Source organism: Podarcis liolepis (assembly GCF_965112155.1).
Source record: "Podarcis liolepis genome assembly, chromosome: 7".
NCBI classification, from domain to species: Eukaryota; Metazoa; Chordata; class Lepidosauria; order Squamata; family Lacertidae; genus Podarcis; species Podarcis liolepis.
The window spans coordinates 23155253-23172676 of record NC_139561.1 but is presented as its reverse complement, the minus strand read 5'-3'; the positions used below and the strand labels follow the sequence as shown (position 1 = coordinate 23172676).

General features: G+C 38.3%; 1 protein-coding gene across 14 annotated transcripts in view; it reads left to right on the top strand.

Annotated features, from left to right (window-relative positions):
* Positions 1-17424, top strand: part of GNB1 (G protein subunit beta 1) — a 72942-nt gene that overhangs the window by 33927 nt on the left and 21591 nt on the right. For 10 of the 14 annotated variants that reach the window (XM_083513236.1, XM_083513242.1, XM_083513240.1 and 7 more), the window contains one exon: positions 13756-13863. In XM_083513236.1, the coding sequence (XP_083369362.1) occupies positions 13807-13863 (57 nt within the window). In that variant the 5' untranslated portion in view covers positions 13756-13806. Of the gene's footprint in view, positions 1-7436; positions 7489-13755; positions 13864-17424 lie in introns of all 14 variants that reach the window. The other 4 variants (XM_083513243.1, XM_083513239.1, XM_083513244.1 and 1 more) reach the window with 1 other exon arrangement.

The following is a 17424-nucleotide window of genomic DNA, read 5'->3' as shown; positions in this document are numbered from 1 at the left end:
TACTAAACAAGTGTGAGCTCTTAATAAACAGCACACATGGTATCCTGCACAGATGAGAGAAGATCCCGCCTGTCTCCCAAGCATTCTGCATACCAGGCTACATGGAGAGGGGATTGGTGGCAACCACAAATAATGACTGGCTAGAAATCCAAACAAGCATTTGTGTAACTCATGGGGGAAAGTCACCCAGCATCGTGTATCATATCACTGATGAGCTGTGTTTGGCCTGGTAGGAACTGAAGTGGTTGTCCTTTGAGGACAGGTTACACAGTTTGGGGCTTTTTTGAGTAAGGGGGAACATGACAGAGGCTTATAAAGCTATGCATGATGTGGAAAAAGTAGATAGAGGTTCTTCTTCCTCATAATACTGGAACTGGGTCATCCAGTGAAGCTAGATGTTGGGAGATTTAAGATAGGCAAAAGAAGAGGCTTCACACAGCACACAGTTAAACCTATGGCATTTGCTACCACAAATTGTGTGATAGATTCCAACTAAGATGTTTTTAAAAAGAATGAGATTAATTTCTGGAGGATGTATTTGATGGCTATATGCTGCCTCTAGGATCAGAGGCAAAGCAGTATGTCTTTGAACAATGGGAATATGATGAGGAGAGTGCTTCCCATAGGAATTTAGTTGACCGCTGTAGGAAACAGGATGCTAGACTAGATAGATAGGCCTTTGGTCTCATCCAGCAGGATTTCTCCTATGTTCTTCTTATTGCTTCACTTGCCCTGTTCTTGCTATTAGGCCACTGGTTTCCTATTCTGTCTGTGTTAATAGACTGAAACTCTTTTAACTGTGTCTTGTGTTACAGTTTTGTTCTATAAAGTACCTAGAACACTTGGCACTAAGTAAATACAAGGTAGTAGTCATAGCAAAAATAGTAACCAGGAACTGGTTGAGGCAGAATGGAGAAGAAACAGGTGGGGAGAGTGTCAGGCATAAAGTATTAGTGGTGACCACAAACAGAGGAACCCGACACATTAGGTTCCTACTCTGTTCCCGATAGAGTCACTGACAGATGGGATATTTATAGATACAGATACAGTGTATATATATGCCCTTCATTTATTTTAACTTGCTTTGGAATCATGGAAAATGAGAAAATAGCTCTTATGTCGCCACACCAACTTCCATATTTAGAGAAAACATATTCTTTTAAGAGCAATGTTAAAATTACAGGCCTAGCTCTGGAGAACCAGAACAGCTTCTTGGGATTTCAAGTGCTGCAGGCACTTTTAAATTAGAACTTTGCTTATTCTATTTTGTACCTTGAGAGAGCTTTCTTCAGGGAAACAAGTCACTGTATTATTTAAAAGTAGGGATTTCCCCAATTTTCATACAGAAATTTGCATTCTGAAGCAGTACCTTTACCAAGCAAATAATTAATTTATTCCTCCAAAATGTATCCTATTTCTTCACTGCTTCTTTTCCCATCTTTGGCAACGCCATTTTTACAATTCTTTCCCCATCTTTGGCAATGTCATTTTTACAAGTGAGATGGGTGAGGGGGAGTCTCATCACCAGCCTAATGGCGCATAGCAAACAGTGTGGCATGTCATGCCTGGGTGGCATGGTCGGGTAATACTGCAAAATTTGTTTCATCTATCAACCAGTCAAATGCCACCTTGTGTACAAACTCTTGTTGTGGTGAAATTGCACTGTATGAATGCCATGGTATGTATTTAAAAGCATGGATGAAAACAAGTGAAATTCTGAGAAGGAATGCGAAAAAGAAAGACAAACATGTTTTGTATGAAGAAGGAATGAAACACCACAAGGAGGGAGTTCCTGTTTGAAATCTTGCCTGTGCCATAGACTCACTTCATGGCCTTTAGGGTTCATGCATTCTTTCTTTCTCTGCCTTAAGAATGATATGGGTATAATAATACTGGCTTCTATTATTTGATGAGCTTTGACCACTTGAAAGTGTTGTGTAAATGCTGATAATCCCTATTTTTCTAGTTGGGTTTGGTTGACCAAAGTAAACCAAATAACTGAAGGTGGATTTGTCTTGACGTTCTACATGCATTTGCTTGTCCTATAGATGTTGCTGCTGTGTCTAATTTTTTTTTATTGTTGCATTTATATCCCACTTTCAAGGAGCTCAGAGTGGCATACCTATGAGGTATGCTAGGCTGAGAGACTATGACTGGCCCAAGGTGACCCAGTGATTTTCATGGGTGAGCAGAGATTTGAGCCTTGTTCTCCCACGTCCTGGTACAACACTCACTACACCACACTGGTTCTTCAGAAGGAAGCTAGCTCATTGCTTCTGTCCTGTCACTGATAGACCTCTCCCAATTGTCTTGTAAAAACCGTTGTAAGAACTGACCTTTATTTGTATTTTTAACAACAACAGCAACAATATTTTTTTCTAACAACTGAGCCTAAAGTGGGTAAGAGGAATTTAAAACAAGCAGCATCAAGAAACTAGTACAATAACATTGGGTTGGAGAGTACTAAAAAAAGAGAGAGAGAGAGAGAGAGGAAAACAAAGTAAATGGGAATGTGGAAGCATTGCAATACCCACAGTTTGATCTGGTAAACCAGGCTACACTGTAATCTGGATAACAGCCAGCTGTGCAGATGGCTGCTGGTGTAAGTACCGTCTCCAAATCCTTCAATCTTCTGTCTCCAGAAAAAGATATGACAAAGCTGAAACCATGAACTTGTAGAGAGGTGCAAAGATGACAGTTTCCAGGACGAATCTTAATTCTGTAACAAGGTATTGCTCTTTATTCCAGTTGTCTCCCTTGTTACCCAGAAAGTAGTAGGAACATGTTTAACTGACCCACATTATTAACTTTGCTTGTGTTTAAGCAGCCAGTAAAAGAGGAGCTTTTGTCTCTCTCTTAAAAAAAGAAAGAAAAAGCCAATCCATAATTATATTTTCAGGGGAACTATGTTCATATTTCCATTGTGTTCTCTAACACCTGATACACATTTTTTTTAAAAAAGTGGCTGAAATAAAATAATTTCAAGTATTTAACTCCTTTGTATTGAAAAGTACCTAATGAGGTAGTCATCTCATATATAGCAATAACATTAGCATTGCCAGATAAATCAATCAATAGTATAAGCTCCATTAGTTTTTCCCTTCTCCATTTTATGATGCCTGTGCTTATGTGTATCTGAGGGAGAAAGCATAATAACTGTCATTTGCATAATGAGTTAAGAATCTAATCTTCTAGTTGTCCTGACCTAAGTTGTTGCCTATTCCTATGTTCTAATGGTGTTTTGCCCCAAAATTTGAACAATAGTTGAATACTAAGTCCCTAGGATTTGGTTACCATTCAATAACTGGTTAGATATTGCCAATTAAATAAATACAAGTTATTATCTTACCACATCTGGAGACGTTTTACCTGCTTCTTCACGGTGTGCGAAAGGTCAGCAACATGACCTTTATGTGTTATACATTTGATGTTATCCGCTCTGAGCCTGGTTTTGGCCAGGGAGGGCAGGGTATAAATAAAAATTATTATTAACATAGACAATTGTGGCTGGCTTTCTGTCATTCTATGGTGATTGTTGTTTCACCCCTTGTTGCTGACCTGCTCTGCTGTGGAGTGAAACCCATCCCTCTATGCAGTTCTGTAGTGTTGTATTTCTTCCTGGTTCTTTGTTTAGGGAAGTACTTGCAGTCTTAAAAGCTCTTTCATATTGGTTATGGTACTTCAAAGAGTAGATCCTTAGATACAATGGCTGGTTTTTTAAAAAAAGATGGTGTTCCTTTTACTTTTGTGAAGTCATCTATTGCGACATGCAGTTGTTTAGATTACCCATATGTGTTTTGCACTCAGCACAGTCAATTTTTTAAAAATTGGTGCATGCTCATGAATGCAGGCATGCATGAATTAGGCACGATCGGGGAAGGCGTAAACAGGAAGTCCGTCTCCCCGTCCTATAAATAATCTAAAGCAAGGATTAACTAACTAAGGTTGAGAGGATTTTTTCCTTCTTATTGGGCAAAAGATATTAATTTCACGATTTGGCAGTTTAAGTAATTTTTACTGGAGGATAAGAACTAATTTTTGGAGCTGAAGTGTCACCCCCCCCCCCGGACCTGGGAGTGATCCGCGAGAAAGCCTGTTGGAGCGATATCGAAGAGCTTGACAGCTGTCAAACTAGCTGTCAAGACAGAAAAAGCGAACCTTGTTTTCTGCCTCTGCTGGTTATATTTGTTACAATTTGGTTATATTTTGTTGAAAATAAGGAAGAACCGATACAAACTAACTTGATTTTTGGATTTGAACTGGAAGGAATACTAAGTAACCAAAATCCCTCTAGAGGGGGTTTTGGGACATTACAAGAATGGCTGGAGGAGGGAAAACTAAAGCTAAATTGGACAGAATTTTCTTTCTCTTGGGAAAGTTACAAGGCCAAATTGATGTTTTGGCTACCAACGTTGCAACCCTGGACTTAACAGTAAATAAGTGCATTGAATTTGATAAGGATTTGATCTGGGAAGTTCATGCAGCTGGACAAGAGGAGAAAGTTGAGAACTTTGAGAGTGTGGAGAAAGAGACACATGTTGTTTTTGAGGAAAGGGAAGGAGGAGATGTGGTGTTGCAGATGACAAAGGAGAGCCAGAGTCCTGACATGATGGTTACAAAGGAAAACAAGAATTGGATGATGAAAATCTGGTCCAAATTGGAGACTGAAGAATGGCGAGATCTCTATATGTGGAGATCAGAAGACCTAAGGATTACAAATTTGATTAAGGTGAAAGCTGGAGCTTGGGGGACATTTGGACTTGAAAGGAGCAAGAAACAAGACTTGGGCTCCACTTTTAAGTATGGTGGTCTGGCTGGAGGAAGCATTGTTCCCATCGGGTTAGAGCATCTCCGAGATCTGGTGTTTAATATTAAGGACTATCAAAAAAACCGGCAGAGAGGAACTGAGAGACAATTAAGGGCCTCGGACGTGAGATCTCCAGGCTGATAGCAGATCAAGACTGATGGACATTTGTTGGGGATTGAAACCGGGAAATGGGATAGGGGTGGGGTTTGGGGATCCAAAGGGTGTATAATTATAATTTGTCTTTTTCTTTTTATTCTGTTTTGTTATCAGCATGAAAAGTGGGGAATTCGTGGAAGGGAATTTGGGTCGACTTTAGAAAAAAGGATTTAAGAATGAGTACTGAGGTATAAAATTTTGAGGTTTATAAGGTAAAATTGGTTTTTTAAAATGAATTAAGTATAAAAAGGTTAAAAATTGGCGATAAGAACTTGTTGAATTTACAATTTGAATTGGAATATAAGAAGGGGAGGTGCGGGGAAGTCAGGGAAATATGTTATAGAAAATAAGGATTGTAAACTGTATATGTTTTTAATTTTTCTTTTTGTATTTTCTTTTTGGCTTTTTAAAATGGAAAATTTTTAATAAATATTTATTTTAAAAAATAATAAAAAAAATGAATGCAGGCATGCAGTTCCAAAAGGTAATGAGGTCTATCACTAGCAGGCTAATGTAGCCCCACATCATCTCCATATTCTGTATGGATAAATATTGATCATATTTTGTTCAATAATTGAAAAATTATGTTGGTATGTTTTTGTAAGGTGTGAATGTGTATGCATTACAAAGCTTTAATGTATTACGCCTGGATATAGCTCCAGCTGAAAGTCTCTGCAATGTAATTGAAGCAAAATTAACCTGTATTTGTAGGAAACTAAAATTGTTTGTAAGCCATCTTTAGAGAGCCATGGCCTGAAAGATAGTGTATAAATACGATGAATGAATGTATATATTTTTAAATCAAGATGAATACACACCTTACCCAGCCCTCTTGCCACACAACATAGTGAGAACTGTCATGGCGTTCGGACTGCAGCTCCTTGCCAAAAAAACCCCCATCCCTCAAACATAAGAAATTTTAGTGAAAATTAAATACCTCATGGAGATTACATATATTTACACTTTTCTAAAGGAGTAAATACTTGAAATGTAATATCTGAAAATCATGAAGAAATATGGGAAAGGCAAGCTGTTAATTGAAAACCATGAAAGACTCTAACTTGAGAATACCTTCCCCACTCAATTCAGCTGCTGTGATTTGCTAATACTGGATGTTTCGTTTACCAAGTAGTCCATGTTGGGAAGTCTCCCATTTTAACACACAGTAGAAAGCAAGGTAGAAAAAGAATGGCACCTGTTGATCAAGCAGAACCATAGTAGAAAGCCTTACTACTTGAGCCTGCTTTTGGTCTTATATGCATCTGGTAGGTCACTGTGACAACAGAGTGCTGGATGATATTGGCCACAGGGCTGATCCAGCAGGCTCTTCTTAAGTTCTTAGATGTTATAATTATTGTTGCTTCTTAAATTCCTGTCCTGCACTTCTTCCCAAAGGTGTCTAGGTGCAACGGATAACTAAGCAGTCAAACAGTACAATTAAAATTGAAATGTAAAATAAACATTCAAAAACAATCACATACCCTCACAGCTAATAATTTCAAGGTTGCCAAGAACGGTTCTTTCAGCTATGAAATGCCTGATTAAATGGGAATGTATTAATAATGACAGTCAAACCTCACCAGGGAAAACAATTCACAAATGGGGAAATGCCCCGGAGAAGATCGTCTTGCATGACAGCACCAAACTGGGCAGTTGGTAATCTCTGTTGGGGCAACTGACTCTTTCTTGTATCATTTGACAGTAATTGTGTGTCCTTGCTTGCACTCTGTGCTTTGCAATATAACCATAACCACCTTTCAGAACCTTTGCCCTGTAATTGCAGCATTTGTGGTGCCTGTTTACTTTAATTTCAAATGAAATTTGTAATTGAGCCTGTTTCTCTGGCTTCCAGGAGAAAAGCCAAGAAAAACTGTTGAGTCGCATAAATATGGGTCAGATAACATTAATATTCACATAATATTGTTAGCTGCAAATAAACAGTTTTGCATAATTATTCTATAATAATTAACTTTTGTGATTACAGTAAATTTATCTCTGTTCTCCTAATTCTTCAAATACTTGGTTGCTGTTTCACAAAATTTGACCTGTCAGATTATTTATCACATTGCTAATCCTTACCCCCTTTCCACCCTAAATCTTTGGAGCTTCATAAAACTAAGAGACAGTTGTTGTTAAATCTGGGGGAAGACACACTGACATATTTTGAGAGATGTGATTACTGTATTTTTTGCACCATAACACTCACTTTTTTCCTCCTAAAAAGTAAGGGGAAATGTCTGTGCGTGTTATGGCGGGAATGCCTACGGGTGGTATGCCTACAGATTTTCCTCCTCTAAAAACTACGTGCATGTTATGGTCGGGTGCGTGTTATAGAGCGAAAAATACGGTATTTAAAGTGTAGCAGGTCAATGGGAAAAAGCCTACCAGGTAGCCATGAGCTTGTATGTATTTAGTCTCTGCAGATTATCAGTTTGAAATTTAAAATACTGATTCAGGTTTATTTTTCTTGCAGTAGTTGCATATTGGGCTGTAGAAGTTGACTTTCCATTATACTGAGATCAAAAGTAAGTTGGAAGAGTTTTAGAGCACTCTGAACATGCTCTTATGATATCTGTCTCTGGATTTAGTTGATTATAATATTACTTCTAAAAAGGATCCCTTTGTTGTATTCTTTGTGAAGGCTACTTCACCCTGAATGCCAGGAATTCGTTTATTGTGAAGTGTTGCTGTCTGTGGTCCAAGATTGGCTTCAAATCTCACCTTGACCAGAGAACTTAATTAAATTTTTAATTGGATTTATTAGATTTATACACCACACTTCATCATAAGATCTCAGGGCAGTTCACAGAATAAAATACAGGATAAAAACAAGTAAATTAAAAACAAAACAGCAAAACAGTAGCTTTTGGCTTTGCTGGTTAGTATATTTGGATGTTTCTGGTGCTGTTAAATCTGCGCTTTCTTAAATTTTGTTTTAAACTATTAACTCAAGACACCCTAAACCTTGGGAAATCAGCTAATAAATGCCTTTCGTGATACTTCCTTGGTTATATTCAGCACAAAAGGCAACATATTCCCTATTTAATCTATATTGCTCTTAAGCAAGTCTGCAAGTCCTGGGATTTGTTCAAATGTGACAGTGTAGTGGAAGAATAGAACGAGCAATTGACTCTGCTTTTCATTGCCAATACTCACGTTTCGTAAGTTCCCAGGGCCCCCAACTATTGCCTTACAGAGGGGACATGTGCACATTACTTTCTTTTCTGTTTGGGAATGAGCCAACATGCAGTGAAAAGTAAACCCAGAGTCACTTCTACATTCTTCCTTCTTGTCCCATGTTGTAACTTGCAGACAATCCTTAAAATCGGTTAGGTTGTGCTACACGCAGGGAATTTTACATTATATTACATTATATTACTATATATTATTTCAATTTATATCACACCATGTGTGTGTGTTACACTCCATGTGATATTAACAGTAAGATGAAAAAAGAACAGTTGATTAAACCAGTCAAAAACACTAAACATTGACCACCTTAAAAATAAGTAGACATGACCTGTATATTTTCTCAAAAACCAAGGCCCATTTAAAAGTACCGGTAATTTCCTAACTGAAAGCAAGATAGATTTACTCTTTAGGTCTGCTGTCAGAAATTCTGCCTGAGGCTCAGAAGGCAAAGAATACAGATAATCGAAAATTAATGTCATAACTGCATAATAAGAATCATTTATATATTGGTGATCATACATATCTGTTTAAATATGGCAAGTTTCAGCCTACAATTGGTGCTGTTGTGCTTAAGCAACATTCTTCTTCCATTGGCCATGTGTCTTGGACCTCTAAATTCATCTAAGGTTTTCCTTCAGCAAACAATACTGCAAAAATTGGAATGTGATGGCCACTCAATCAGGAAGACTTTAGAAGAGGGTTAGGCAAATTAATGGAGCATGAAGCTGTCAGTGGCTACTAGCCATGATGGCTGTGTTCTACCTCCACTGTCAAAGGCAGTATGTCTCTGAATACCAGTTTCTGGGAAGCACAGGTGGGGATAAAGCTATTGCACTCAGTCCTTCTTTCATGCTTCACATAGGCATCTCTGTGGGTGCTTTTAAGAATAGGATCCTGGACTAGATGGACATCCAGCAGGCTGTCCTTGTGTAAATTTCAAGTGAGTCCCCTCACTTAGCTGAATGTTTGTTGTTAAACAAGAGCGCTGGTTCTGCTTATCCCTAATACAGTCGTACCTTGGAAGTTGAATATAGTTCCCGAATGTTTAGGCTCCCAAATGTCGCAAACCCGAAGTGACTGTTCCGGTTTGGGAACTGTTTTTGGAAGCTGAACGTCCGACGGGGCTTCCGCACCTTCCGATAGGCTGCAGGAGCTTCCTTCAGTCAATCAGAAGCCGCACTTTGGCTTTCAAATGTTTTGGAAGTCGAATGGACTTTTGGAACGGATTCTGTTCAACTTCTAAGGTATGACTGCATTTGAATAAAAGTTACTTTGTTACAAAAGTTTTAACATCTCTAGGAGATTCTCATATCTACCCATAGTCAAGTCAGGCTTGCACCTGCTTTTAATCTCATCCTCCCAACTCACAACTTTAAAATGTTACACTTTAAGTACTTGTACTTTAGGTTGTACTTTCACATTCTGAAAGGGTGCAGGCTGTGTATCAGTTTTGATAAGAGGATTTAAATTGGACAGCAGATTAAACATGTTTCTAGTAATCAGATGATGTTGCATGGAAGAGTATTTTCTAAGAATGTTGTCTATGATACCCAATCATCTTTTTAATGTAACTGGTGGTGTATTATATTTATAAGTAGCATACAACCCCCACCTCATATCATAAATATAACTATAGGAACAGTGGTTTCAGACACACTTTTGCATATATAGTGCTAGCAAAAATCCCCATCATTTTAAAGATAAAATATGTGTGGAGGAAGGCATTTATGTTGCAAGCATTCTAGCATTTAGACAAAAGATAAAATTTTAAAATAATAACATGACCCTTAACATTAATAATGATAACGATAAACTCCTTTGTATAACAGTGCCAGATTCAGCACTAGTCTCTCATAGGAATGAATGGCAGTCTGTCACTCTTATAGGAGAAAGAAAAGGCTTTGTACTCAGAGGCACCATTGGAGTTGGAGCAAAACTTGCACCTCACCATTGGTTACTCCAGTCATTAGGAATCAAGTTGCCTCTTCCTGCTTTTTGATGCTTTGGCTTGGCCTTGATGTGAGTGATAGAATGTTGGGAGACTGTTGACTGAAGGATTGTTTGAAATTAATTTATAGGTAAGTGGGACCTTCAACCACATAATTGCATTTTATAATACCTGTTCGGGGTTGCAGTCAGCTATTCCTTCACCCTGCTCTTCCCTTCCTTCTGATTTATTTTTTTGATTTATTATGCTCATTGTGTGGCTACTGACTGTGTTCAGTCCCCATCAGGCTGTTCTTTAAACGTTTAGGCCCTTTAGGTTTTGTGCTGTCTTGAAAATATGAGGAAGATGAGAATACTGGCCCATTTCAACTTGCAAGCACTTTGATTCATGTCATCCTGACCTCATTTAGGCAGAAAATGATTATTAGTTGATGATGTAGTTTGCTTTAAGCACCCTTGGGATAAAATGAATCTGGGGTTTTGTGCACCAGCAATAAAGAACTTGTGCAGAAAGTGAATCTCTTATTTCACTGTTGGGGCAGTAGAGTAAGATTCCCCCCCCCTTCCAACCAGCTTTGATAGAATTGGGGAGACCAATGAGTTTGGCAGGGTAAGGCTGGAGGATACACTTGCATTGGGGTAATTGCTGTCTGGGCCAGAAAGGACAACAGGGATGTTATGACAGCTGTCTCCTGCCACGTGAGACACTGTGAGCCAGTTCCAATAGGACTTCAGCACTGCTCTTAGTACAGGGCATGAGGAATGTGGTGCTTATAGCAGCTGCTTCTCTTGGACTTAAAGAACCAAAAGAGCTAGCAGCAACAAATAAGGAGGAACTGATAATTGTGTTTGCCACAGTAGTATATTACATTAGGTCGGGACCACATGTTCAGTGTGGTTGCCTCACAAATGACTCCTAAATAGTGGAACTTTCATCACTCCCAGCCACCCCCAAAGTGGCAGGATTTCTGAGACAGACTCTCCTCTAAAGAGATGAGGATAGTGATAGGTGTTAAAATGTAGGTTTCACCTTAACTGGATTTGAATGAGTAGTTAAGCTCAGACAAGAGATTATTAAGGCTTAACAATGACACTGCTACCAGAAGACAGGCAGTTCAGGCCTGTGTTCATGTGGAAATTGTACCAGTAGCTTCTGAAATTCACAGGACTGGGGAGGTTTACAGGCTCTGTGTCTTGTAAGTATGTTTTGGGCAGTTTTTGAGAATGTATTGTTAATACTTGGGAAATCAGAATAGTAACTAGAAGGTGGTAGTTCTTTAGACCTAAGCAGAATTTCATATAACGTGAATGTTAGCAAAGTAGAATATTATCTTAATTCCATGGCTAGGGATTGTTGGGTTTCATAGATGAATTGCCTCACTAGCAGCCAGCCTCAGAAGTGATTCTTTCAAAGTTTGCAATCTCTGATCTTACAACTTCAAAGTTGTGATATCAATACAGCATTTGACTGTAGAGTATGTTTTAAGTACTGCTAAGACCAGTCACTTTGCTTGTTCAGGGTTGTTGTTTTTTATGTAGCTTTCTCTTCAAGTGAGGCTGTTGGAAAAGTCAGGTATATTTGCCCCAACTCTTTCCCCCACATACAGCACGGGGAAAAGGGATGTCACCTAAGTACAGAGGGCGGCGATTTTAAACAGCAGGAGAGGGTCCATGAAGGACTAACTTTGAAGATTATGTTCCTGACTGTGGGGTGGCGGTGGAGAAATCAGTGGGTTGACTAGCTGGGGAGAGGAATGTAAGACTGTGGTAGGCAGATGATGAGGCAGAAATAACATGAGATATACTTCGTTGGAGAAGAAGTAGCAGGAGCAGAGGTTGTGGGTACACTGACTCAATCCTATGCATTGAATTCCAAGGTTGTTTTGGAATTTTATTTAATTTTTTTTTAAAAAAAATTAAAATCTTGTGGTGCTGCAGTGTAAAGGGGATTTCGGCCCATAACATCACTAGTGTATTTGTAGCTACCTCAAAATAATTATTGTTCTTCACCCCCCCACCCAATCATTTAATAATTATTTAATGTATAGATTGCCCTTCATCCAAAGATCTCAGGACAGTTAACAACACAAAAATACAGGATAAAAGCACAAAATAAATAGTTACCATGTTGTGTGTGATGCGTTTGAATCACAGGTTTGTTGCTATATCATACCCACTTCTGGCACAAAACCTCTTACCCCACAAGGCTCTGACACAGTTTATATTTTTGTGAGAGACTACAGTGTACTCCACTTAAGTGCCCTTTGTCAGAAGCAGATATTAGTTAATTTGATAATAAATCAAAATTTCACAGTTTTCAATTTTTTGCAACCCTTAAAGGAGGGTAGAACATAAACTAATTTCCAGATACCCTGATTCCCAGTTCCTGTACTTTAAAGGAAGCGAACTTATATAATTAACTATTCCTGCCACACACAAGGGTAGATCATAAACTCTTACTATGTAATGTAAACCGCTTAGGGATTTTGCATATTAAACTGTATATAAATATTATTGATGGTGATTATAGGGCAAAACCGTGCAAACCCTGTTTTTTCTATACTTTCTTTAGATGCTGAACTGAGATATCTTACTTAATCAAGATTTTTAAAACTGCTATTTTAATAACAAATGCCAGTTCTGATGAAATATTTGAATATTAGAATTGGCTCTGTGAACTTATTTCTTCTGTGTATTTTTGAAACAGCAAGATGGCAGTAACCTAAAGTGATTAGAACTTTTAGCAATAAGTTGTATTGAGAGAGGCAAATGCGTGCGTTCCACAATTCCATGAGGGTGCAGAAGGCTTGCAGAATATGTTGGATGCAGAAATTGGCTTCCAGTGGATTCCAGATTTCACTCCCCCCCTTTTTTTATATATATGAAAAAGGCAGGTATCTTGACCTTGTAGTTGCAAATATGTTTATAAACAACCTTCCCCAAGCTGGCAACTTCCTAGCTGTTTTGGACTACCAATTTCCATCAGCCCTAGCCATCATGGCCAGTGGCTCAGGTGACAAAAATTGTAGTCTAGAACATCTGCAGGGGGATCAGGTTGGGGAAGACTAGTTGGTATCTGCTTGTCTTGGGAGACAATGGAAGAGTGTTGAAGGCTGATCTAGAAAATGTATGAAGCAAGTCTTTTGAAACTTCAAACCAGAGGAATTGATGAACATTTCAAGTAGAAAGTGGTAGAGCTTCCATGTCATGCATCATTCCTTGTCCCTCCCCATGAATATGAAAACCAGAATAACTTACGCAAATTATGAGAAACATGCAGATTGGCACGATTTACATACTCTGTAGGGCTGACCTTTACTTAGCATAGAATTTGGATTACCTTGGATCCACAAGTTTAATGAGGAGTGCATACTCCTCCCTAGCTATGACCTAAAGTTACATAAACAGTCTTTAAGTAACGTAGATGAAGGCTGCACTTATTTGGGCCTACTTCTGAATAAATATGCATATGACTGAACTTTGTAAGGATACTTATGTTAAGCTAATTATTTAATGTGCTGTTGGTGTTTGCTTTTATTTATATTTATTTATTTATGTATATTAGCTTAATTGTAAAGAACATAGTTACTTAAAATGTTTTTCTTTTTAAAAAAGGTTCAATTGACTTCACATTGTTTTTACTTTTCTCCCAGATTTTTGAGCATCTGAGAGGTGTTATAGAAGCACACCTTTAGTACGGGAAGATGAGTGAACTTGACCAGTTACGCCAGGAGGCGGAGCAACTGAAAAACCAAATCAGAGTAAGTATTATAGACTAAAGGTCTTGCCTTTCTCACCTGTTCTGGATGTTTGGGTGCGTTCGTTCTCTCTCAAATTAATCTGTGTGGTAGGGTGGATTTTAAAACAACTTGCTTGTTTTATTTAAAAGAGCTGCTATTTTAAAATAAAGAGCTTTTCTTTTATATAAAAAGATTTCTAAGCCACATCTCAGCTGAAGCTTCCCAGGTGATTAACAAAACAAATGTATAATAAAGAAATTTAAGCAACATTAAGAACAAATATAACCACAAAACACATAAAGATGGTACTTAAAAACTGCTCTTTATGGTGGTACATTTTCAGTGCCTCTCATGTTGCCATTTGGCATTAACTACTTATGCTGACTCATCTCAAAGTGCTACTTTACTGTGCTATAGTATGGCATAAATTTCCAAACTTGTTTGTTAGCTTCTAGTGAAGGAAAAAAGCATGTAGCATGCACAGTGATTTATAGTCTTGAGACTTACAGCCTAATACCATTCATTTCAGAGGCTAGTATAATCTGGCTTCTTTCTGTGTAAAAGAAGAGGGACTACACAGAAACCCTCCAGACAACAGCCACCTTATAAAAAAAGAAGCAACTAGCCAGTTCTTCAGCTCCAGGTTTCTACTAACTCATTCATAAGATTCATCCTTTACACCGCCCACTTTCTTCATCTTCAGTTTCCCTTTATGGTTTCTAGGTAAGAATCATGCAGGGGCAGTAGGAGCCGCAGCTGGCAGAAGTTCCCTGCCAGGGTTGAAACTCCCCTTAGCAAACCTGTGCCATCTTGGCTTCCTTCTTTCTCCGATACAGAAGCTGGACTACACACTTCTTTCCCTAAGCAACTGAACATTTCAGGCCATCACATTAACTCAGCAAATCAGTGTCAAAATAACTTAGCCACCACATACAAAAATAATGGTGTTGCACAGTTGCTTGAACCATTCTGTTTCAAAATGCACGGAAATCTGATTTGGGGAATATGACATATTTATTCCAGAAAACAAACTTTTGCTTGTTCCTACTTGGCATTTCTTTCTGAGGAAAGCAACTATGAGACTGAGCTGTATGCTACAGAACCCCAGGCTCATTTCTCATCTCTTGCCATCAGTTTAGGCAAGCTGCTGTCAACACAGTTTCTAGTCATTTATTGTGATATACTGATCTTAGTATGGTGTAACATATGTGGAAGCACATATGCGCTATATAATTGATATCTCTTGCTTCTCTGTGGATAAATAACTGCATCATGTTGGAAAAGTTCTTAAGTAGTAGAAGGCAGAGATTGAATTTCATTTTCCTTTTTCCTGCAAACCCTTTATTTTACTTATTCCAAGGTGATAATTTTCATATGCTGTGCTCTGAAGGGGGGGGGCAATATTAACTTCAATTCTGGCATTCAATAAGGCCTTAATCATTTTTTACTGTTGCCTTTTCTAAAGACAATTTTGATGATCTCATTCAGTATCCCTTATGCACCTTTTGAGATTCTACTGTTTTTCTCTCTCTCTCTCTGCATGGCTTTGTGAGGGCTTGGCCTTGAAAACTGACTAATAAATAACTTACTTATTTTTAAAAGTTATTTATTAGTCATTTTTCATGGCCAAACCCTCACAAAGCCCTCCAGAAGTTTGAAAAAAGCATTACTTTCAGTCAAGGCACATCAAGCTTCTTTACATGAAAAAAAAAATTCTTTCCTTCTGGTTGAAAGCTTACACAAATAATAAAAGTAGATCATTCAGTTGACCTGGCATAAAAGTTTTAGGTCACGTATACCTGAGCTTTTGTTGGATGCATAGTATGTGCGGTTTTGCTTAAAACTGAGGCAATCTCATTTTAGATTGAGAGAGAGTTTATGTATATGTCAATAACCAGTAGAGCTACACTGAATACACTATTAAACACAGAATTAAAACAATGTATGCATAATTTTGTACAGGTATATTGTGAATCAAGACTTTTGACAGCCACAATAGTGTAAATAACAAACAACTTCTGATGAAACACACTTTGTGTAAACAAAAGTAGTCAGGAGTTTTACAAGACTGGATTTAAGCTCTTGCAACTGACTGTGGTGAACAAGAAATCAAGAGAAGCATAATTAGCCTCATTTTGACCCCTCCACTGGAATCCCTCCAAAAGGGAGATGGCACCATAGACTTCCCAGACCTGCTCTTCATGTGCATTTGTCTATGTGTGCATTAAAGGTGGGGTTACACACTGAATGCTGAGTTCATTGTGCTTACTTTTATACTCTACTTTCTCCTAAAGGTTCAGTTATATGTAGTTCAGTTCTCGGTCGAGTGATTAAGAGCAGAACACTGCTTACCTGTTTGGGAAATCCTATTATGAGTTGTGCTGTGTCTGTGTGCCTTGGAGGTTAACTCGAGCAGATTACCAAAGCACTGAAATAGCTTCCTATCAGTAATATATGTGGGCAGGGATCTATTATGCTGCACATAGATGTATACCTAGTTCCATGATTTGCAACGAGAAGTAGTTGGATAATTGAGGCAGACTAGGTTCCAAATTGCCTAATTTGGAACAGTTTTCAATAGAAGTAATAGTAGAGGAGTAGGAGAAGTTCTGTTTTGTTCTGGGCAGTGTGATGTATGGATGGGTGTCTTAAAAGTATCCAAGATTTTGAAAATGGACTTCCCATATATGAATGCAGCACCCCATTGCATAACATTGGCAACAAATTGCTCATCATTAGAATCCTTTGAGTACATTTATTACAGTTTCTTTATGTTGATTGCAAGCTGCATTTTTAGGCGGTTGCTTTTTTTAAAAAAGCTCCTCAAACCCTTAATGAAGATGCTCATTAGGACTGTTTTCTTAACAAACTATGAGCTAGACCTTGAGTATTTTCTCAGAAGCAGCCTGCATAATCCTTGGGCAGGGTTCACCTAATGTGGCCTGTCAGTGGAACCTCTGACTTTCCCTCCCCTGCCCCATACTTCCGAAATTGGCTGGAGGGTGGGTGGGAGAAACTGAAACCGTGGAGAAGGGAAGGGGAGATTGTTCCATCTGGCAAGCTGAAAAAGCTTTTGCAAATGGAACATTTGTAATAGCGTGACATGGAATTCCACCCATTGTATCATCCCTCCCCCACATCCTTCCTAAACTAAATAAAATAGCTTAATGTTAAATATATCAGTATAAAAGACTGTTGTGGGACAACTCACAAATTATCTAGCCTCTGTATACATAACTAGTTAAAGAAATTAATATCCATGTCTTTCTGCCTTCATTAATTCTAAATTTCTTTAAACAAAAATGAAAGGTTTTGGCTTCAGCAAGGAGACTTTCTGTATCTTGCTTTCCTGTGTGGCTCTCTTGTTTAAAATAAGAACAAATACACTGCACAGCAAGAGGTGTATTGAGAAGCTACAGTACAGCAGACATTTCTGAGGCTCTTCCCCACTCTTATTATTATTATTGAGAAGAGCTATCGAACCTAACTGTTGACACACATTATAGTGAACTCCTATGCAAACCCCACTGAACTTAGGAATTTGTGAAAGGGTATACTTGCTGGTGCATTGGAAACCTGCTG